This window comes from Necator americanus, chromosome I (assembly GCF_031761385.1).
Source record: "Necator americanus strain Aroian chromosome I, whole genome shotgun sequence".
Classification (NCBI taxonomy): Eukaryota; Metazoa; Nematoda; class Chromadorea; order Rhabditida; family Ancylostomatidae; genus Necator; species Necator americanus.
The window spans coordinates 13,166,004-13,188,979 of NC_087371.1; the positions used below are offsets into that span (position 1 = coordinate 13,166,004).

At 39.9% G+C, this 22,976-nt stretch overlaps 2 protein-coding genes across 3 annotated transcripts; one reads left to right on the top strand and one right to left on the bottom strand.

The window, feature by feature from the left end:
- Window positions 1-5,025: 5,025 nt before the first annotated feature.
- On the bottom strand, window positions 5,026-5,355 carry RB195_005378 (uncharacterized protein; the record flags this gene model as incomplete). The annotated part of the gene is made up of 1 exon (XM_064177827.1): window positions 5,026-5,355. One exon carries the CDS (start codon window positions 5,353-5,355, stop codon window positions 5,026-5,028), a length of 330 nt encoding a protein of 109 aa, XP_064034933.1.
- Window positions 5,356-17,910: 12,555 nt separating this feature from the next.
- Window positions 17,911-22,688, top strand: RB195_005379 (uncharacterized protein; the record flags this gene model as incomplete). Of its 2 annotated transcripts, XM_064177828.1 has the most annotated exons (12): window positions 17,911-17,995; window positions 18,483-18,563; window positions 19,638-19,754; window positions 19,835-19,958; window positions 20,017-20,062; window positions 20,143-20,214; window positions 20,276-20,324; window positions 21,454-21,544; window positions 21,624-21,767; window positions 21,967-22,099; window positions 22,158-22,318; window positions 22,598-22,688. In XM_064177828.1, 12 exons carry the CDS (start codon window positions 17,911-17,913, stop codon window positions 22,686-22,688), a joined length of 1,194 nt encoding a protein of 397 aa, XP_064034934.1. The 2 variants fall into 2 exon arrangements, with proteins under 2 accessions (XP_064034934.1, XP_013292243.2); XM_013436789.2 differs by lacking the exon at window positions 17,911-17,995 and having other exon boundaries at window positions 18,485-18,563.
- Between the last annotated feature and the right edge of the window lie 288 nt (window positions 22,689-22,976).

Here is a 22,976-nt window from a genome sequence, read left to right on the forward strand (position 1 = left end):
CATCCATTCGTTCAATCATCCATCCACACATTTGCTCATTCACTCATTCTTTCATTCATTATTATGTTTATATGATATGTAGGAGATTATCCGCTCGCACTAATAGGAAAAACAATATGCATTATGTGTAAAAAAGAAAGCGATAGAAAATAAAATATGTATGTTCCCTTCATTATTCTGCACTTTGGCATTGCATCTAACAACTGGAAGCTTTTCCGCAGCTGCCGCAGTCACAGCAAGGCGAGCGATCATCTGGCGATGATCTTTGCTCGCCGTGTTTACACGACACTCATTGATGTCATCGAGGCGTTGCTGTTTTCCGACAGCGTTCGCGCGTTCTTTTTTCGTACATTATCGATCGGGTCCTTCAGAAAGCTAAATGTGCGACATTTCGTACGTCAAGTTTATCTAATCTCCTATTTCCGATCTGCTGCCGCCGCCGCTGCTGCGCTTGCATCAAATAGGCCGCGCCTACCGGCTGCAGCTTCCCGGCAAGTTGGTGGTGTCATCAACAAGCGTGTAGCCACACAGAATATTGCCAATAAATTCGAGATGTTCCTAAGCCACTTGGCTAAACCATCCATTTAGCACACGGGCAGGCCACTCCTATGCAAATCCACGCGGCTCGAATTAAAGGCATCACCCCACGAATCTGAGGTGGTACGGACTTCAGGTGGAGTATTCGTATAGTAGATAGTAGATAGATATTAGATAGTAGATTATGGAGAGGGGGGTGATTCCGTCCATTTATTCCTAATTGCCGTAAAAAACGGCCCAGACATGTTTTCCACAAGAAGTTCGATTGGAGCGCGCCAGCCTTGTGCGGCGCAGCATCTTCCGGGCCGTTTTTTACGGCAATTAGGAAGAAATGGACGGAATCACTCCGCTCTCCATAATCTACGATCCCGTATACGAATACTCCACATGAAATCCGTACCATCTCAGATTCGTGGAGTGATCCCTTTAAGTCGATTCTTAAGGAATTTGATAATGAAGCGGCTGAGGCTTCGTTTGGACTCTTTTGAAAACAGAGTTAAGCGGAATTTTCAAAATTCTTTAGCGAAAGAATGAAGACTATTCGGAAATATCCGGAGAATATTATTGGAGCATAGTCTGTTCAATGTCTACAGTAGCCTCAACTTGACTTTCGTGATCGTTCCACTGATCCACTTTTTGAGCGCGAATTTCTCCCTATTTATTTCATTGGTTCCACAAAACCGTTTGATTTTCTTTTGTTTTGTTCTACTTTATTACAGCATTATTTCTTCGTGTTTCCAATGGTTTCTATATGTTTATTAGAAGATTTCACTCACTTTATTCTGCTCCTTACTCTTAAAACAATTAGCCGATTTTCGAACTATTCTTAGTTGTGGAGAAATGTGTTTGATCTTGTTCTCCGCTTTTTTTTTGTTCTGCATACTTTTTCGAACTTTTTTTTCCAAAGTTACACCACTTTATGTTGAGAGAATGACGTGAGAGAAGCCTCTATTTTCGTCCGTTGCGAATACTTCTTGACTTTAGAAAATCACTATAGTGAGTAAGTCATTCCCTTTCCTGCATTTTTACCCCATTAAAATCCATTTGTTTGTATTTTTCATCTGAAACTTTCCTTTGTTCATCCCAGACTTTACAAAAATTTGAACATCGTGTAGAACAAAATGAGAGAAATATTCGTAATGAAATTCTAAAAGACTAAGAAAATATTTAACTACTTGGTGATTTTGAATAGTTACTTTTTTTTATAATCTAAAAAAAAACCTAATTGTTCACGAAATCAATTCTGAAGAAAGAGCCAAGAAACATTCGAAGTTGGAATTGAAACAATAATGACGGTGAAAAAATTACTTTAAAAATCTACACAAGCGTTTCTATCTCCAGAAGAGTTAATGTTAGAAGCCACGCCCACTGCCGTAGTGACCGACGTGACATCATCTACGAGTTGAACTCACGCCGGCGAAATGAGGAAAAGCCTAGCTGGTCCCGCGCTGCCTCAGCGGACCAATTCGGCCGAAAGTAGCTGTTTGATCGATTCCTTTGCATTGTTTATAGACGCTAGAAGCGAACGAGGAAGACGAAAGTTGTTGGCCGCTGGCCGCCGCTTATCCGAGCTCCATTCGGCTGGCCATTCACTGTGCTGTGTCTCGTATTGATTCTCGTCGTTATTCTGTTACTGAGTGCCATTTCAAGACATCAAAGCGGTTCTCTTCGTATATGCATTTCTATGAGAACGATTGGAAGGATGGGACGGCGGAAGGGAAAAGGACGGGGTGGGGGACACAGCTAAATCAGCCCAGGAAGTAGCGCCATCGGGTTCACCTCCACCTCCTCTGCCTACGAGCTTTCACTGCTCGTCGTCGTCGTTTCAAGCGATCCATCGAAAATTGTCCGCCGTATCAAATTTCATGCTTGTGACGACGAGAGGATTTCGTGGGCGGGTCGTTGCCGCAGACCAGCTTCTGCCGGCACTCTCTGGGTGCATTTCTCAGCCAGCTGTTCGGGTTTCATATAGTCCTATGCCACTCTTTCAGCCGCATAGCTGTCCTTTATGAATTTATGCTTCAAGCGGATGACAACATGTTGTTTCCGTGATTTTAAAACACTCTTCATGCATTTCACATTTCACGCGAAATCCAACACTGTGGTGATCCACAGAGTAGTTTAGTGTTAATAAGGGTCAAGGAAAAGCTTCCGACTTAAAAGAAAACGAAACCGAGGTGCACGGGGGTAAACATAAAATTTCACAATGGATGTGAAGAAATTGCTTCATGACCATATCCAATCTTTGCTCCCCCGTTTTTCGCCAATAACACAATTGATTTCTTAGACATTTCTCATTTGTTTGTTTTTTCCTTATTTAGGTGTAAGCAGGTGCTCTTTTCCAAACCGATTGTCTGGTTTGTAGCTTATTACTTACTTTAGTTTAGCTAGTGTATTATTATTTGTTTGTTTATTTGTACGTTTTCTTGAACCTTTGGGCAACCAAATACTCAACATCTTTATTGCACTGCTCTGGACAGTTGGTCTCAGATCATCGAAGTCTCAGAATTCCTCGAAAAACCAGAAATTCTCGAATTCTTCATATCCCTCCCAGTTATCGAAATGATATGCGCGTATGGAAAATTGCGTTCTTTTTCCGCATCCGCTCACTGCAAGCAATAAGGATTGGAACTAAAGGACGAAGATTCTGCAAAACTACCCGCAGTTGTTCTTGTATTGGGCCGAACGACAACCATATTGGCGAAAGTCTTCTTTTCATCACATTTCTGCCTCTCTTTTCTCTTCTTTTCTAGTTCGAGCAAGGTACGGGTACTTCAGATCCTTCAGGATGTATGTATGTAGCGTTCAGAGTCGTATTTGATCGATATTCTTTCGACATCCTTCTTTCTCTTTTATTATCCTTTAGAAAATTTCACTGCTAAAATCCATAGTCCAAAATAATCCAATCTAACCTCTTTTTTTTTGCAGAACTGAGAAGATCAGTCTTCATTTACGTATCTAAAAATCGTTTGTCTTTAAATTTCATCCCAGGACTCATATAAGTTTTCGTCTAATCTTTGCTGGAAATCTCATTTTCATGCCACGCTCCGCTGACTTCGTGCACTATGGAAAATAGCAGAATTTCTCGAAAATTCTCTTCCTATTTTAAAAAGTAGACGAATTGCTTGTTTTCTCGTTTTTGCATTACAGCTCATTCAAGAAGACGGCATATTTTAGTTTTTTTCTCTGTTGCGCATAGTTAATCCAGATGTTGAGAATTCCCGAATATTCTCTAGACATTTGGGTCCTGGCACGAAGTGTTACATATGCACTGGACTTGCTCCCCCTCCCCTTCTTCCCACCCCACGTCTTCCAATAAAGCTAAAGATTTCCGATGATCAGCGGTTTCGAGCTTAGCTCTGCTCTTCTAGCCGTCCGCTAAATTTTCGTCTCTGAAAGTGCCGCCGCTACAAATAAATGCTCGAACTGCAATATCGTAATTGCCGACGTCTCGTAAAATTTTACGTCGTCAGGCTCGGTTTATAGTCGTTTTTGAGACGGATCGTTGAGTCATTGGTCCTCACTGCGCCTCTTTCTATTTCTAGCCGTGAACTATGAAGACGTTTCTTCGAATACCGAATGTTTCACACTTTTTAAAGGACGTGATGTGAGAATCTCCAGTCGTGGGACACATCTGACTCACGTTTGATCATACTTTGTTGGTTGGCATGGGAAACTGCTGGCTGCCAGGAAATAAAACTGGGACGGAGATACCGTACTTTGTTGTTGAAGTGAATTTATTAGACTTACTGGAGACAGCAGTGAGTGTGGTATGTATAATTACACCATAACCACCTAAATATTCTCCAGAGACACACTTCCCCTCCATACCCTACAGAGTACATGGTTTTTTCCTTTGAAATTGCTTCCTGTCAATTAACGTCGTAAAAAATGATTGGTTTTAATATGTTGGGGAAATTATGCACTTTTAACTTCTAATGCTCAATTTTGCTATTTTTTTATCTTCACTTTTGTTCTATAGACCATGTTTTTAATTGGTGTTCGCCTTAAGTCTTTTTCCTTGCTTTGAGTTTCTTTCTCTCCTTCTCCTCCACATTTTTGCAATTCTAGAGGATTTGTGTACATTTTGTATGCACCAGCAGAGGCCTCAATCAGGGTCGAGGGTCCATAGAGAAAAAGAGCATGGGTAATGAAGATTTTGTGAATTAAATGGAAAAATTTGGTCTATGCGCACAATAGTGATGGCATAGTAATAGAATAGTTCACTGGTACAAATAAAAATAAAGAAAATTAAAAAAAGGACTACCGTGGAGGTGGGAGAAGAGATGAGTTCTGTGGAATGTTTAAAACTTTTCTCGCACAAGTTCTTATGAGAAAAACCGATCAATACTTTACTTTAAGAAGGGCACATCGACCAATTGTCGATCGATCCTCACCTTAGCTATGGCGATCAGCTGATGCTATAGTACATAGCATATTTCTGGAATGTTCTCCAGAAGAAACGTCCATATGACGTCGTTCAGTCAGTCACAAGACTGGCTCAAGTTTCTTTATTGTCTTCGCATTCGAAAGCGCATCATCATCATGCGGAATGTGCTTTTCCCCTTCGAGAAGAAATATGACGCATGCGAAAAGTGCTGACGCACGTGAGACATCGCCTGCGAAACGCTGCGCTGCCGCCAGTGTTGGCTGGCAGTGATTGAACGACTCGATGCGGAAAAAAACGTGCCAAACGTGCACACGAAGAAGAAGCTGTGTTCGTTTCGAGCAGCGGTCCACTGGCGCTGACGGCACATTCGTGTTGTTGCTGCTTTTTCGACGCGAATTGTGTATAGATCGCCACTTTTTGTTCAACATTTCTTCGAAAAGCACCTAGCATCAGTAGTAAGGTAATCTGAAATTTTCCTTCACATCCTTATCCTCAACCCTAGTTAGGGAATTCTTATAAACTGTACGGCAATTTTCTAACAAACGCAGATATCTAGAGGAAAATCCTACTTTTAAATGGGATATCCTCTTTCCAGTCCATTTTCCTTACTTCCCCTTCATTTTCAACACTGTCAGCACAAATATCCAGAATTTTCCTTTTTCAATCTCTATTTCACTTTCTTTGACGTATTATCTATGATTCCTGTTTCTCTTTGACCTATTCCCAGAAAAATTTCCGTATGACATTTGATGGGACTTAGCGAACACCGGAGTTCCGGGATCAAACTGTGCTTCTGAATCCAATATCATTATAGTTGTCTTCGCTCTATTTCTCACTTCTCTCCTGTTTTCCATGCTAAATATACAGAAATTTCTAGTTGCTCTCTTCGACCTTTTGCCTGAGTTCTTTTTAAGACCTAATTTTTGGATTTTTCCTCTCTAGAGGCGATTATAGTAGATAAGCTCTACGTTTCCACTGATTTCCTCTTCAAAAATCCTATGAAAGTATGTCAACGCGTGATCATCTCCTCATAGAAAATCTCGAAGATTGCAATGTTATTCCGATTAAATTAAACCCACGCTCCAGAAACAAGCCAGGGAACATGCGAGAAAAGAATACGATCACTGCATGTTGATCGCATGTTCGTTTAGGCTTTGGAACTTGATGTCCTCTGCTGTATATTGATGATTTTCCTGATCCGAGGAACATGCGGAATTATCGAACGAGACGTCAACAGGACTGAAATAGACTGAAAGACTGAAATGCGATCAAATGGCTTGATAGCCTCTATGTAGTCTTTGACGATTTTTTTTCACACTCATGGAGTCTTGTGATTTGAGAAGCCCTTGAAGCCGCTCGCTGACTTAGTCATCCTGATCATCTAATCCTGAAATTAAGGGTGGGCAAATCATTAAAAGTCAATCTTACTCTTGGTAAACTTAGTGTTGAATAGGGCTCTTGGTTGGAAGCATAGGAAGATCGAGGTTTCTATCTGCTATGGATCTCTCGTGCTGTCCTTCTGAAGCGATAAGCTGTAGAGTTTTAGCATTTCATTGAGAGAAACGCAAGTTAGGCAACGATATTGCTCCATTTAGAACACCAGTGCGTATCGTATTAGACCAGTGCTGCTCTCCGCACGTTAAAAGGACTTTTTATTTTGGCAGACAATGAAAAGTTTCTGGGAAAAAATGAAGGAGTCTGCCATGCAGCTGAAAAGAATTAGATGGGGAGCCGAAATGGCATCGGTCATTTTCCTGGCTGATCACTGTTTTGTCGAATAAAAAGCCGAAAAGATATTCTCTGAAGGAGAGTTCTTTCTCCGTTTTTTTTTATTTTTGAAACAAATTTCAAAAAAGCACGACGTGTTCCTTATTCTTTATTTTGGAAAACTAACCACAATTGTAATTTCTGGTACAGGAAGTCCAGAAAGATCCAGAAATACGGGTGCAAGCAACACCACAAGATCTTCATTGAGTTTTTGATGTATCGCCCGGACGAACACAAGTGGCTACCGTTAACAACACTCTAATAAAATATACTCAAGTATACTCAAGTGCGAATAGAAGTCGCAGCACCTCACCCTAAAGATATACGCTTCTGGGTGCCCGAACACATGCTGCGAAACTACCGACACACGGGGTTTCACCCTCGTTGGAATTGATTTGTGTCACAATTTGACAATGCAGTGCTAATGAGGCACAGTTTAACAGGAGCGCTGCTTATGAGTTCAGTGAGTTGCCGTGCGCCTTGATCGCTGTAACAAATTAACGCATCATCAACGATCCGCCGTTCGTTGTTCGATGACGGAACTGACGAACTCATCCCGCATTCGACCTTTCCTCTTCCAAGCTTATCCTCTCAATTCTGCTCGTCAAATGCTAATCACATGGTACATAAACCTTCGCAAAGCTCTGAACATATGGTACATACGATGTGGAATAACTCGGGATAGCCATTTAACATCGAAGCCCATGTTTCTAGGAAAAAGCTCCGCATAAGCCCAGTAATATTGTCATAGATGAGCAGTAGAGGCCTTAACTAAGGCTCAAAAACCTTAATCCTGAAGATTCAGGGGAATTTCTAAATGTCATAATACAGCTTATTTTAAGACACAGAGTCGGTGCCACTGACGCAGAGATAACATCAGGAGAAAATTACGAGATCAACCCTCATTCACAGAATCCAAATCTGCCAGACTTTCGGAAGAACCCATTGGGCAAAAAAAAACTGATTGACTCTTTTGATGGGTAAAATTTCTACAGAATGAATTACAGAACCAAAATAGATGATCGATAAGGCACGTAAAGCAAAAGCCAAGATTTTAAAGAATTTTTCTTGCTTGACATACCTCAACGACAAGCTGCAAAAATTACGCCAAGATTCGCGGGATGTCGGTCTTTCACGCTTACAGAAAGTTAGATTTTTTGAGTTTCGTTTCATTTCCGCTCAAATTGTTAAACAGTGGAAGTTTCTGGATTTTTTGCGTTGTTACTCATTGTTTGAAATCCTCTGTATTCCATTGCGAGTGCTTTTTCACATAAAGCACTACGGGAAACCTTAATGATCATCGGTTACCTTCGATCTTATCTCTATCTTGTATCTTATCCTGAGTCTAACTTTTTTATCCTTGGTATTCTATGTGTGCTAGTAACAAGTAGAAAACGAATGACTAAAGAGTGATTGAGTAAATTAATGAGTAGGTACACTTTCCATGTTTGACTCCTTTCTTTCTCCTTCTTCCTAATGAAGTTTCACTTTTTGCATATTTCTGTTTCAATCTATTCAGTTAACGCTTACCTTTACTGAGCCTTTTTAGTTTAGTTCTAAAAACTGTAAATCCTTTTTCTGAAGAAAATTACTATCCATGGCAAATATTGTAACGAGAAATAGTAACTACTTCGAAGTTCTGGAGAATTTTCGAAAAAGAACTCGCAACCTTCGTGAAGTCGTTTCTCACCTCTTAGGGCAGTCTCCGATCGAAAAGTTCAAATTTAATCATAAGTAGCTAAAAAACACGCAGTGAAAATAATTTCATCACTTAGTTTACCAGGAACGAATGGATAAAATCCTCATGAATTTCTGAGGTTGACGTAAACTTGTAAGAATTCAACAAGTGAACCAGTTGCAGAACGAAGTGTTTTGCGCAGCAGTGTTTACGTTACGTCTTAATGACTTACGTCAAAATGAAGAAAAAGTGGTAAGAATTTCTCAGAAACCTTTTCTCTGGTTGCTAACATTGTCTTAATCCTGAGTTTTTTGAGAGCCGAGAGAGAGTGAACTCTTCTCCGGTAGTTGGCTGATAGAGCCATGGGCTGAATCATTCTTTCGATTCGAAAAAAACCCATCGAACAGAAAAAACCACCAATGGAAGAGAATGATTTTCGAATGCCCTATTTCTTCCCTATCAATCTGATTTAGAGAGCATTTCTAGCATACGTTATCGAAATCTCGTTTCACGAAGCGCTGACGCGAGCTTATAGGCCAAATTTGACGAAACGGCGACGCAAATCACACCCATTTGAATGGATTTAACGATTTTTCAAATATATAACACAAAGTACACAAATTACAGCATGTGAAAACAAACAAATCCTGAAAACTCTCATATCATATCACACTTGTCTTTCGCTTACACCATTCTATTTCTGCAATGGCACCATTATCCGCCGACCATCAGCAGCAACGCTTCCTATGGGATTTTAGAATCGTGGGAAACGCTCTTTTCCTGGTGTTTTAATAGGTAATCAATGATGGTGACGGTTCTCAGCGCCATATTCAAATTTTCTAGGTTTGCAAGAAAATTCGTGATTTCTAGTTCAGGGAAAAAATTCATTTTCATATCTATTTGAGAAAACTAACTCCGTAGTGACTTGTACAAAGCAGAAAATCAAAAAGTCGAAGAAGGGAGATTTATCTACTCGGTTGTTTATTTATTTATTTGTTTATTTACCTATACTGGAACATACATTGAAAGATAACAAACAAACTCTAACAATCACTAATACTAATAGTATAAATACTAGTAATCATACTGCAGTATTAATAAAAGAGACTTAACCGAGAAAAATAATTAAGCAGGTCAAAAAAGTCTCGTTCAATCCATGGCGGGTTATTGGGTGGCTTTATTGTAAGATAGCTGTATTTGTAGAACATTTAACTCGGTGATTTTTCTTCAACAACAGGAAGAGGAATTGAGTTTGCCACAAGAACAAGGATATGTAGCTTATGTCCTTCGAGAAGTTTCTCAGTTCACTAGAACTTTTCTGATTTATTTGCCCCAAATACCAATTCTTGAAGTGAAGAAGGAAAATTTTCTCTTGCTTCTTTTCCGAAATCACCATTTTAAAAGCTCTGAAGGGAGCAAATCCTTTAACGCCATTCTTTGCTTTTTCTGAGGTAAGAAAAGATTTATCGGTCGGACTAATTGCTTTTGTTGTGGCTTAAGTGAAAAAAAAACAATAGGCCGTTCTAGTTAATACTTATCGTTCAGAAGTAGATTTTAGCATTTTAGTTGCGAATTTCCACAACGTTATGGATTCGCAGGGTATTTGTCTCCTTCAGCGTCTTCTCCTTGTTTTTCTTTGTAGTTTTGGTCCTTTTTCTATTTTTAATTGACTAATAATCTTCAAGCCTAAATTTCTTCAGTAAATCGTATTCTTTCAGCGATAAACAATTTTATTACACAATCTACCTCTCACATTGCACGGAATCTTTTGCAGACTTGAAAGCAAATATGGTGCCTAGATGCAACAACCAGAAAAGCATCGGAGGGAATTTATTAGGATAAACGAAAACTGATTCGTGCCTGTCTCGAGGAAACCGCAAGAAAAACGGGTCAAAGAAATGTTTCTTTTTCAGCACTCATGCATTTGGTTGTCCCTTAAGTTCCTTTCCATGGTCGTCAACACTTAAATTTACAGCAGTAATTGAGTCCTAAGCCAAAAGAACCAATTATCGATCATATCGTGGGAGAAGAACAATAACAACATATTCTTCTAACTGTAGTGTCGAATGAAATATCCTTGTTGCAAGACAAAAATAAAATGCTGGAAAAGTCGGAAAGAGATATATGAGACAACCTAACAAATGTCTTTCGTTGTTCTGAGAGAGACACCTACGACTGCCGGTGAAAAATTCGATAATCTCATTTTCAAAAGAAAAAACTTCGAATATCTTTATTCGCTGAGTATTAGATACAGGCGTGACTCATATGTAACCATGTGCAGTTGGGGGAAGATTTTCAGAGCAGCAGATGTTCTAAACGCATGTTTGTATTCATGGAGCGAAGTGCATCAAACGCTCTTTAGAGGAGGGGGCTCGCTGCTCCTGCTTTGCACTTACGCTTCCCGTATATATTAGCTGGAAGCGATCGAGGACTTGGCGCGTTTTTCTAACGTTCTCCGAGGTTGGAGACGCTGAAAAAACTTAATGTGCGCTCATTCCTTGAATAACCTTCTACTAACATGAAAACGCCTCATTAACTCCACCTTTTCCCTTTGACTTTTACGAAAAAGTTCAGTTTCATTTTCGACTTCCGCTCTCCAGGAAGCCTTTTCTTTATTTAGATTTTGAGTTGACCCAATGCTATCTGTTTGTATGTGTTAATAGGAATGTTTATGGCTTCACTTCACTGGCTTCACTTAACCAGCAATCTCCCTTTCCCATAATCGAGAGAAAAAGACTCGAAAGGGAATTTGAAAGAGACCGAAACACAATCCCATACGTAGTGACGTAAAATGATCCTAGGAATTTGTTTCCTTAAATTGAATCGGATACAAAGTTGTCATGATCTTTTATCAGTGGCTAACGTTCCGGGGAATTCTTTCGAGTCTGAAAAGATGAACCGAACGTGATTTTTTAATGATTTATTTGATCAAACGCCGAATTTGTTCTACAAAAAATACGAAGTCTACTGTTACTACAAGTCTACTCGAAGTAGAAGAATTTCGCGGTTACCGTAAACCTGACACACTCTCCTCCCTCCCCCGTCCAAGAGCAAATAACGTGAGAAATATGTAAATTGGAATAAGGAAAAAATTCTTGCGTTAGTATTTGAATCAATCTCACTTCTCGAATATTCGAAGAGAATTTCGTTTCTTGAATATTGAATAAAGAGAAAAATTCAAGAAATCATAGTTTAGAATCAGATGATCACCTGTCCGTGCTAAATACCTGAAGGGAGCTGACTAGCGCAATCAAATACCAGCCTTGAACAGGGTGTGAGTTCCCGCGTGATGCAGATGCGCTCCTCTTTTCTACTAACTCTTACTCTCTATCAATGGACAAACACTCGTTCAATCGCTCAAGCAATACTCTGGAATCTTTCGAATATTCGAGAAATGAAATTCCCTTCGAATATTCGAGAAGTGAGATCGGGATTGATTCAAATATTAATGCAAGAATTTTTTCCTCATTCCAATTTACATATTTTTGACGTTATTTGCTCTGGGGAGGGAGGAGAGTGTCTCAGGTTTACGGTAACCGGCAAATTAGAACACAAAATCAGCTATTGCGAAATAGTGATAGCCAAGTTTCTAGTGAATTTTTTCCCCATAATCTTCTCCTGTTTAGTGTAGAGTTCATTTAACTTCGGTTTTAGGGAATGAAGGGCGAGCAGCGGCAGATTTACTTCCGCTTCGCGATTTTTCAATCTATGCATATCTATACCCTGTATACTCGATCCAGACACAATATCAAAATGGGATCAGTGGTTCCAGGATATTTTCGTCGAGTATTTAACGGAGAGTGATAAATCACTCGAAATTGGAGCCCCAGTGCCCCCAATACTATTGTAGACCCACAGCGGCCATTTTTCCTAATTTACAATGATCCAGTGCGTAATATGTGCGCAATAAGCTCTTTATTTGAAAGGTCTCATAATTACAGAGAAATACCCAAGTAAAAGCATAGCCTGAGTGCAACTAATTCAATCTTTGTTTCCTAGCAACGAGAAATTTCCAAAAAGTGCGAAGAAAACCTAAAAAAGGCGTGGCTTAGTGGAGACGGTCGAAATCCTAAGCTAAAACATCGAGATAGTAAGGTCTGAGTCAAAACCCATTATAAGACTGATTGCATCCTTCACTCAACTCAGCTCTTAAATAAGATTAGTTTTGGCCTTCGCGAAAGGAAATTGCTGCTGTTTTATGTGCAGGTTCCTTTGAGATTCAAGATACGCTGCACGTTAAGGCATGAAAGGGTTGGAGCTGACTGAAAATTCGGAACACAAGGTCGACGTCAGCGCAGGCGAAGACGTCCCTTTCAGTGGAGCGCAGCTAATTACTTGAGGTCATAACGCTGATCATTCGGTGTTTCGCCAAAAAAAAACTTCGCATTCCGGTGGAGGGATTTATCGGAGATCCGTGACATTTTCTGTTTTTGTTGTTGTTTACTTATCGATTTTTCGCCCTCGCCTACACTTCCATGTCCTCCATTATGCAACGGCTGTTCGATTTTACTTCTATTATTTATGCATACATAAACAGCTGTAACTCGATCAAACGTGCACTATTATTCATACAATTTTTTCACTGTTTGTTTCTCTGACTCTCTCCTCTTTGCATGTGCTATGAATGAGAAATTTCCCGATGTTCTCCAGGCACATTCTGTCAAAAGTCTCTGCCAGTGCCGCTGTGATTCATAGGGAATCGACTCTGCCACGGAAAAAGTGTCTCTGTTTTCATTTCCTCTCCTCTACTAAATGGCTTTCTTTCATTCATGGAAAATCAATCCCAACACAGAAATAAAGGAGTCATAATGAGTTAATCATTGGATTATTATTCTCTTTTTATTTTTTTAACGTTTATTCTCTATTTTCTTTATTTTTAGTTTTTCTTTCAAACTACTTTTTTTCGAATTATTGGGATGGATTCAGAGAATCACTTATTGGAAGGTATTGAAATAATTTAATGATGTTTCTACAATAACAGTTTATGATAACATAAAAACAACAAGAGGAGTTTATTTAGAATTCGAGAAGTTTCAAGCACATCTATCGATTTTTAAATCTATCCATCTTTTTGACGATGTGAAGAAGTGGAAAACTTGTTAATAATAATTAATTGAGAAGGGGGGAGGGGTTAGCGCATTCGGCAAGAGGTCTGCTGTGACCGCACGTCGATGGTTAGAAACCGCGCTACTGCCAGCCAGGCCTTTCATCCCTTCGGGCCGATAAATTGGTACGAAATTTGTCTGGGAGGGTAAAAACTCCGACTTGATTATTCCCTGGCTCAACGATTACGAATTGCAGTAAAACGCGTTGGCGCATCCCACATGAATTAATACGCCTGAGACTTTATCCGTTTCTAATTGAGAAAAAATGTATTTCTAGAAATTGGCCAAGTGGTCAAAAATTTGGTGTATAAGGGGTGAAGACTAGAAAAAAGTCCACTTACTTAGGCGAATAAAATATTCGGAATAGATCTCTATCTTTGCTCAAAACATTTTTTAAAGTGCGATCTGTGCTATCTCCTGGAGTCGTCCATATCACAATAAAAATCTGCTCGTTTCAAACCCAAAACGACAAAAGTAAGCAGAAGGTAGAAATTTGTGGATCGTAATCAGTGAATCCTGTGGTCTTTTTTATTGAAGTTTTTTTTATACATATTTAAGCAACTAATCTATCCAATAACATTTTTTTCATATTCAATGCTACATCCACATTAGTACACAGTAAAAACATCACTGAAAATCTTGCACATCCTCGAGACACTTGTGTTTCCCTAGTTTTGGCTTCTCAAACTTTTCTACTCCATTTTTTTCTCATCCATTTCTCATCTACACTATGAACATTTGAGAATTCTTTGAAAATAATAATTCCATCCTCATTTTTTATGTTTCAGTTTTTCTTTTGTCTAAAAGATCATTGGCCATGAAGACTAATCACCGTTGAATGAGATGCACTTGACCTAAAAATAGGCGTTTAATTAGGCAAAATTGTACGGGCGCCAATTGTGTGCACAGGACTGAAGTGCGGCGAAAAAGTAAAATTTCCGTATTCTTGTTCCTTTTTCCGTGGATTTCTTTTCGCCGACTTATCTCCATGCATTGAATGACGCTAATCGTCGATGCGAAATGTGAAACGAACATCTGGAATTCATCAACATCACGGCGGTGGCCAGTGCGTGCAACTATCGTAATGTAGTAGTTAACGGCGCCCGTGTGCCCGTTGTAAATGTCCCAGTTCTCCCCTTAACATGATGGGCGTGGCTTTTTTTGTTGTCGTTACGAGTGGCCAATCGAATCTTGTTATTGAAAGCACATACATACACAAACACACACGCATACGCATGTGTCCCTATTATGGATTTGTAGTGTTAGCACAGATGTGGACCATTCATTGTTCACGTTGTTCCACGCTTTGCATATGTATGTACAATTCGTTAATGGATACACAATCCCATTCGTTGCAGGACCGTACAGTTTTTTCTTTTTCTGAGACTTTGCTTAAAAATTGAAACACTTCTCTTGGGACCGCCAAAATTTTCATAATTTCCGATAACGGATGGTATACGTAAACTTGTAGCACAGCCACGGAACACTGTTCCCTGTTTATAGCTCCGCCAGAAAACGTGAACATGATGGTCTAGTTAATATCGATTAGAATTATTTTCTACAGATCATCTTGACTACAGTTGCATGCTATAGTTTGTTTGTTTCCTCTCTTCGGTCTACCTATCACTCTTCTTCGTTTTTAAAAACTCTCCTCAACAAGTTATTTGTCATTTAAATAATTTTCTTGTTGTTTCGCATCACGGATTTTTTCACAACACAATTTTCCTGCATAGATAAGGCCTTCTCTGTATAAGTTTGTTGACGAGTTGCCAAATGACCACCATTAGGGCTACGTTCAGCTGAAGATGATGAGATCACTCTTCACAGATGCTACCGACTGTGATCAGTTCGATCGCCGTGACCGCCGGTTAATTGCAACCTGACTGATTTAATTCTCTATTTCTTTCTTTTCTTCCTCATCACGGTAGGCTTTCCAATGCCGTATATAACCGCTGACATTTGAAGAATGAGGTCGTGGCCATTATGTTTCGAATGATTCGGAATTCTCGCCGTCTTAATATTCGATTAATTCGAATAACTTATGAATTCGATCGTTCGAATGATGATTCGAATTAATTTCGTCTGAATTCTGAATTTTAATTCTTTGCGTTGTTGTATGCGGTCATCAGTCTCCCATTATTCATTTCTTGAAATTTTTCGATTTCAATACCCATTTACATGTCTTTAGATTTCCGCTTCTTTTCGTAAAATGTGAAAGCACCATCTGCTGTTGCTTGCCGTTTAATCATAACAGATCATCAGAAGATAAAAGAGGACGGCGTAGACTTCATTTCAAAGTCACTTGAGGTTTATGAACGCTTGTAAAGCCTTACAATAACCTAGCGAGGGGGGAGCCGATGTGTCAAGTCAGTCAGCCTTCACCCTCCCGGACAAATATGGAACCGTTTTATCGACGCCGCCGGGATAAAGGGCTGGTTGGCAGCAAGGTGGTTTCGAACCATCGAGCGGAAAGTGGAAAAACTTACCGACTGCACTACATCCGGCCAATAACAAGTCGTTACTTGTTACAATTTGCTGGTGGAATCAGCTGATTGGTCCTTCAGAGGGTTTGTTCAAAGTTATTCTTGAAAGTCCCCCCCCCCCCCTCTCATATAAGATCCTTTACTTATTTTCACCGGTTAATCCTGGATTCCACGAGCTGAACACCTGTTACCACTGGTTAGTACAGGACAAGTTCCCGTGTTTCGCTTCGTTTCCCGACCAATATCTACGATAGTGAAACGTGTATAGTCGGCGTAACGCGCTACGTCCTTCGTTGAATGCCCGGTCCGGATCAATGAAGGTCCAACAACCTTTTACAACGCTTGCTTCACTTTTTTCGTATAGTCCTTTGTTCCTTTTTTCGAGTAACTCTGGGTGGAGAGAATCACGTGACCTAGAAAAAACTTTTTCAGTTGCTTTTACCACTTGTTTTGCTGCTACGTTCATTTGCCCCTCTTACTCAAGAAATTGTCCCTGATTGAGATAACTTCCAAGTCGTAGTCGTAACAAATTCCGTTTTCATCATTATAAAACTCTATTGCTCTCAGCACTTTCTTGCTATTATTTTAATTTGTTGGAATTCCATTTCTATACCACATTTATCGTGCAATTATGCATGAACAAGGATTTTGATCGGGTTACGACAATAAAAGAAGCCATCAGATTCTTTTATTGTCGTAACGTGGGAAGCGTCAACCCTTTTTACGTCTGAAGAGCAGCGCAAGCGGAAGATGAGAACACTCAAACTTTAGCTCGACTACGTTCTAACGAGGACTATTCCTCAGTCGGATATGCAAGAGTCTAGAGTTGTCTTCGACTCTGACCACCGTCCACTTCTTAGCTTCAAGATACAGTTTCACAAGAGAAACCAAGAAGTTCCTCTTCAACAGAAAATCGACGTGGCAGATCTGAAAAACGAAGAACGCAGTTGGAATTCCACCAGCGTGTGTCTATTCATGTTAGAGTGTGGGCCAGGAAGAACTTCTGTGATGCAGATTCCTTCACAAAGAGCATCCAGAACGCTGCATGGGAAACGCTCCCTATTCAAATGCCGCAGAAGTTTGCCTTTGCACCTGCGGAAACAAAATTCACTTACAACTTTGTATTTGCCGCCCGTGAAAAGCAATGAAAAGCCATGAAAAGCATTTGAGGAGGAAGCTGCATCGCCCACTGCAAAAACACAGCGAAAACGAATGGACGTCAAGAACACACTCATTCTCACACTCTCACGTACGCTATCATAATTTTCACCCACAAGAAATTATCCGTCACGGACCCTTGGAACTATCGAGGAATTCTCTTTGCTGCATGTTATATACAAGGATTTGGAGCGGATTATCCTAACCCGACTTACTAAACATTGCGAAGAAAAAACCCACGCGCGCGAAAAAGGAAGCCGGCTTTCTTCCTGATCAACCTGCGACTCACCAAGCGTTCATCTTAAAGAGAGTGATCGAAATCTGGCAGCGATGTTCGAAGCCGATGTAATTAGCCTTTCCAAACTTTAAAGCTGCTTTCGACTCCCCACATCGAGGTCGTCTTCTCAACGCGCTTCGCGCCAATGGAGCACCAGGAAAGTTCCTTTGTCTATTTGATGACATGAATTAAAGAGCAATTGCTGCAGTTCGAACACCAGCCGATTGTACAGCATCATTTAAAATGGTAACTGGAGTAAGACGAGGGGCAGTGACAGGACCCTTCCTGCACAACCTCGCCGTCGATAATATCAGGACGGCGAACAACGGTCGATCACTGTCCTGCCGATATCATCCTACCACCATCGACCAGGATTCCCCTTGACTGATCTCGAGTATATCCACAATGCTTTTATATTTGCGGAAAACAGTACGAAACTTTAACATGTTGCCAACCTTGTATCGAAGCTGGCTGCAGCCTATGAAGTACGTCAACGTCCTAATAAGTGCAAGCAGATGTGGGTCTCGAAGAAACTACGAACGGGAATCAAGGTGGACAATGTGCTGATCGAACTCATCGAAGAATTCTGTCACCTGGACCGTACGCTGAGGAACACTGGCAGCTCCGAGAAAGATATTCAGCAAAGATGCGCTGAGGACAACCACAACAGGCGATAAGGTCACGTCGCTTAATTCAAGTGATTCACAACAATGAAGCAGTTCTAAACATGGACATCTAGAAAATCAACAACAGAGTACATCCTAAAAAAGTCACCTGGGAGCAAAAAGAAAAAACAATTAATGAAAAAGGGATCTGCTAAGACTACGTGATCCTAATCATGCAACTGGTTCAGACAAAAAAGAACAATAAATCACTAAAAACAAAAGAAAAAAGAACTCGGGGGTTCTTACCGCTCACACTGTCTTCTCGATCAGTCGTCTGGACCGGGCCAGCGCCAATGACGTTACGCGTTACACCAAAGTAAAACGCTTGGCGCCAACTATATACAATGTCTATATGTGCTCGAGATCGCTATCACGTATCATGTACAGGCTAAACTATACTCGAGTAAAATTCTTTTTTTCAGATATGGTGATCTCAGACGAGGAGTATATAGCCGAAAGTCGAGATCCGACACCAGAACCCACCCCGGAGTTTATCGAAGGAGGTACGTATTGGTAGAGCTTGTGATAGTTAAGATAGAGAAGTAGAGAAACGCAACCCTCTAGTTCTCTACTTCTTACGCTAGCTCAAAAACACCGCGGCAACAATAGATTAGGTGAGTACAGATGGGTCTTATGAAGCTCAGATGTGCGACAAGATTGCTGAAGAATTAGGCCTTTTGTATTCATGGACATAGATGCGTAAATAATGTGCGTCGAAGAAGAGCAGAGTGTGCGAACTCTCGTGAGGGATCTAATGAATGATATTTTCTTCTTCGAAAGTTTGCATAAATCAAACAAAACATATATTATTCAATATTGGTGAGCACTAAGGCGGTTTCAAACCTCCGATCGATCGTGCAGGAAACGGGAACCTCTAACCGCTGCACTACACCCATCCCTTCGAGGTAAATATATAGATGTAAAGATGTGTCCTTACATCCATATATTTATCTTCTCTCTTTTCTTAGTACAAGAATTAAGTGTTACATTTGATATTACGTTTCTATACTATGTGTTTTATATCTGTTTAAAAGGATAAGAAAAAGAAACTACTTAGTCGTCATTTATCAACCAATAACACCAAGGTTAAGTAATAATAGGAAAGATTTCCGCCAAGGTTGTTTTCGTACCTTTTCCTGTTTGCGCGAGGACAACATATTTACTCACTCTGCTCTTTTGAACTCTCACATTTACTGATCCCGAAAATCTGCGTGTCTTTGAATTTAGTGCCTAGTTCATCTGTAATTCTGCATATGATTTGATGTAGAAGTTTCGAAATTAGTCTGCAGTTGTCAAAACAAAAGACCTGGAACATAACCAATAAGTTTTCTGTCACACCGGACAAGTGTGATGGACTTGCTATAGCAATTTTGAAAGATCAAGAAACAAGGAAATCTTGAAAAATCTAACGTGATCGAATCGTGGATGAAATTAAAAACGAATCAAAGCCTATAGTTTTAGTAGTGCTAATATCGCAGTTACTTCCTCCTATTGCTGGCAACGAAAAAAGAGCAGCAATTTCCGGGAGCACCTCTGTAGAGGGCTGAAATTTCCTGCTCAATGTAGTCGTATTTTAGGTGATTCACCAACTCAAGGAATTCTAAAAAACGGTAAAGGACCGCACAATGAAAAGAAGAAACACCTTGAAGGGGAAGTTATTAACGAAGAAAGAGTTCCAGATATGCAACTTGGCAGTCAGTTACCACTATTCTCTACCATATCGCTGTGTGTCTCTCGTAATGAATTCGATTATTCGATTCGATTTCTTTGTCAGAATGTCGGTATGTACGACTACACGACAATGTGAATTATGTCGCAGCGGGTATCATATTACGAGGAGATGGACCTGAAACGGAAGTGCTCTTAATTCAAGAAGCAAAAAAGACATGTTACGGAAAGTGCGGCAGTTTCTTTTATATAACATCCTCAAGATTACTGTAAACGTGCGGTTTTTAGGTGGTACATGCCGGCAGGACGAGTAGAAGCGGGCGAAACACTAGAGGTGTGTATGTCTGGCGAGGAGTCAAAGAAGCCTAGTATATCATTTTTTATGCGGTGAAGCATTACATATTCATATTTTAGAACGCTGTTAAACGAGAAGTTCGGGAAGAATCCGGTTATGAGTGTGACGTCATCGAATTGTTATCCTTAGAAGTTAGTTATACTATGAGTTAGATATGCTCCTCATATCGAGTATTGATTTTCTTTTTTCCAGGTTCAAGGCAGTGGATGGTATCGATTCTCATTTTATTGCGAAATTGCTAGTGAGTCCGAGAAAAAGTATTAATAATCAAAATGTTGGAAGGCAGTGAGGAGTTATGAGGAAAGGGTGCTATTTCATGACTGAATGAATGCCACAAAGAATCCCAAAATATTATTGAGCGTTGTGGAATAGAGCCTGTTCTTGTTTGTGGCTGATACGCTGCAAGAAATTTGGAATTTATATAGTAGTAATGGTCTCGAAAATGAAAATGATTAACAGTTCATAACGATTAAGAAAACTAGCTGTAGGAATTCTCGACTAATATGCTTTATTTGCACAGGCGCATAGCTCCTGCGGACTTCAGCATACTTACTACTTATAGAAACTTTCACTTCACTTCGGTTTCTAGTACTAGTGAAGATTTCTATAAATCGGAGAAAAACAAATGAGAAAAAAAAACGAAGAAAGGTGTGTGGAAACACGAAAATAAAGAAGTGGTTTTAGGAATTAAACACATCACTCCACGAATCTGAGGTGGTACAGATTTTAGGTGGAGTATTCTTATACGGGATCGTAGATTATGGAGAGGGGGTGATTCCGTCCATTTCTTCTTAATTGCCGTAAAAAACGGCCCGGAACATACGGCTTCGGCCGTACTGGCGCACTATTTTCTACAGGGAGTTCGACTGGAGCGCGCCAGCCTTGTGTGGCGCCGCATCTTAAGGGCCGTTTTTTACGGCAATTGGGGAGAAATGGACGGAATCACCTCCCTTTCCATAATCTACGATTCCGTATACGAATACTCCACCTAAAATCCCTACCATCTCAGATTCGTGGGGTGATGCCTTTAAGAAAAAAAAATTGAAACAGTAGACAGGTAGAAAGAGCCCAGTTTTACACGCTCATTGCTCGCAATTTAGCAAAATACGCATCTTAGCTGTAAAATTTTTATACTTACATTTCTAACTTAAATAAACACTACGCTATTGAAATTTAGAAATTTGAAATAATAGGTGGAGCCTTCGCGCTGTCTCATTTCCTAATCAACATCTAGTCCAAGGGGCTTAAGAAAGCATAATCATGTTACTCAAAATTCTTATCAGTAACTTATTACGGTGGAATTGATCAACGCCATAAACAGCTGATTGATTTGAGCAATTGTTTTTGCGGTCTCAGTTGTTATTTTCCAGGTGGTGAATTAAAAACTAAACCTAATCAAGAGTCTCTTGGTGCCCAATGGTGGTCCGTTGATGAGGTCCTCGGCAAGAAGCTGCCGTTAAGGTTAGTCTTAATTCGTTAGTTTATCGTCTCAATTCTGATATTGAAAACAACCGCAGCTTAGTCGAGTATTGAATTTCAGGGTAAAAGACTTCTTGCCACTTCTCGAACAAGGATTAGCTTATAGAAACGCATCTCATACAGATCTTCCACGAATTCTTCCTATGAATATTAATATACCAGGGTTATTTATGGAATTTATGATTGTGCGACACAGCCTCGATGAGTACGTGGTTTTTTATATCAATTATTTATTTTAGTATCAATAGTGGTAGTAGCACTGAACGTTACTGGACGACTGTAGGTCAATTGTGTCGAAAAATCGCTCCGATGCGATGGACGGAACCCCACCATTGCATCTTCTAGTTTAGATTACCGTACCATTATATATATATATATATATATATATATATATTCTATTTTAGATCTAGGACAGAGGTGCTTGTTCACAAATCAATAAAAGACGAGCAGATGCTACTAGAGAATGATCAACCATTCCCCACAGTCGAATTCGGCTTTGAATACTTCTTCGCCATGGTCGTCTCAAAAGTGTACAGGGTGTGTTTGTCGATAGACAGACCTGGTACTGTAATACTGATCCGCGTCAATGTTTTAGCATCTTCTCGAAGAGGGTGGTAACGTGGTTTTTGCACCTTCACATGTCGTTCGGATTAAATGTCATCCGAATCCAATACAATCGTTGGCACATGGTATCTCGGTGCGGTTATATTGTCAGCACAAGAAATGTGCGACAAAGGCTGTAATTAGGAGTCCCCGGTAAGGAAAGCTATGTAGCCGACAAAAATAAGTCCAAAAGTGGACAAAATATGAGAAAAAAAGCAATTCTTATATGTATTTTGTATTTATATGCCCCCATATCCCTATTGTATGAATCGATTTTCTAATTATTTGAAATCTTCACTAAAAAAAAACTGATCGAAATCAACTTACTATGTACGCATGTTTCTCGGTAAAGAAAACATTGTCTTTCACTGTGAAGAAGTTCTCAACTGATCAACTATCAATGATTTTATCAATGATCAATCACCTTTACAGATATCACTGGATTCCTGTTGACAATAAAGAGACCCGTGAGCATTTCTACATGGAAAAAAATCAGTATCGACCGACATTACGGATGGTCTAGTCCTGTATTCTTCAGTTCATTAAGATTGACGCTTTTCTATTTCTTACTCATGGCCTTGTGCTTCTGATTTTTTTTTCTTCACGATGATTTGATCAAATTTATTGATGATTGGATTGGGTTTATACTTTCTCTCTCAAAACACGAGTGCATTTTTTGCTTGTTAATAATAAACAAATAGAAGATTTTTCCTCGGATTTCGATTGTGCTCGGTTACAATAGTGCACCATCACACCAACCGTCGCCCGTGCTCACTCCATCTTGCTAACACCACACCGTATTGTTGACTTT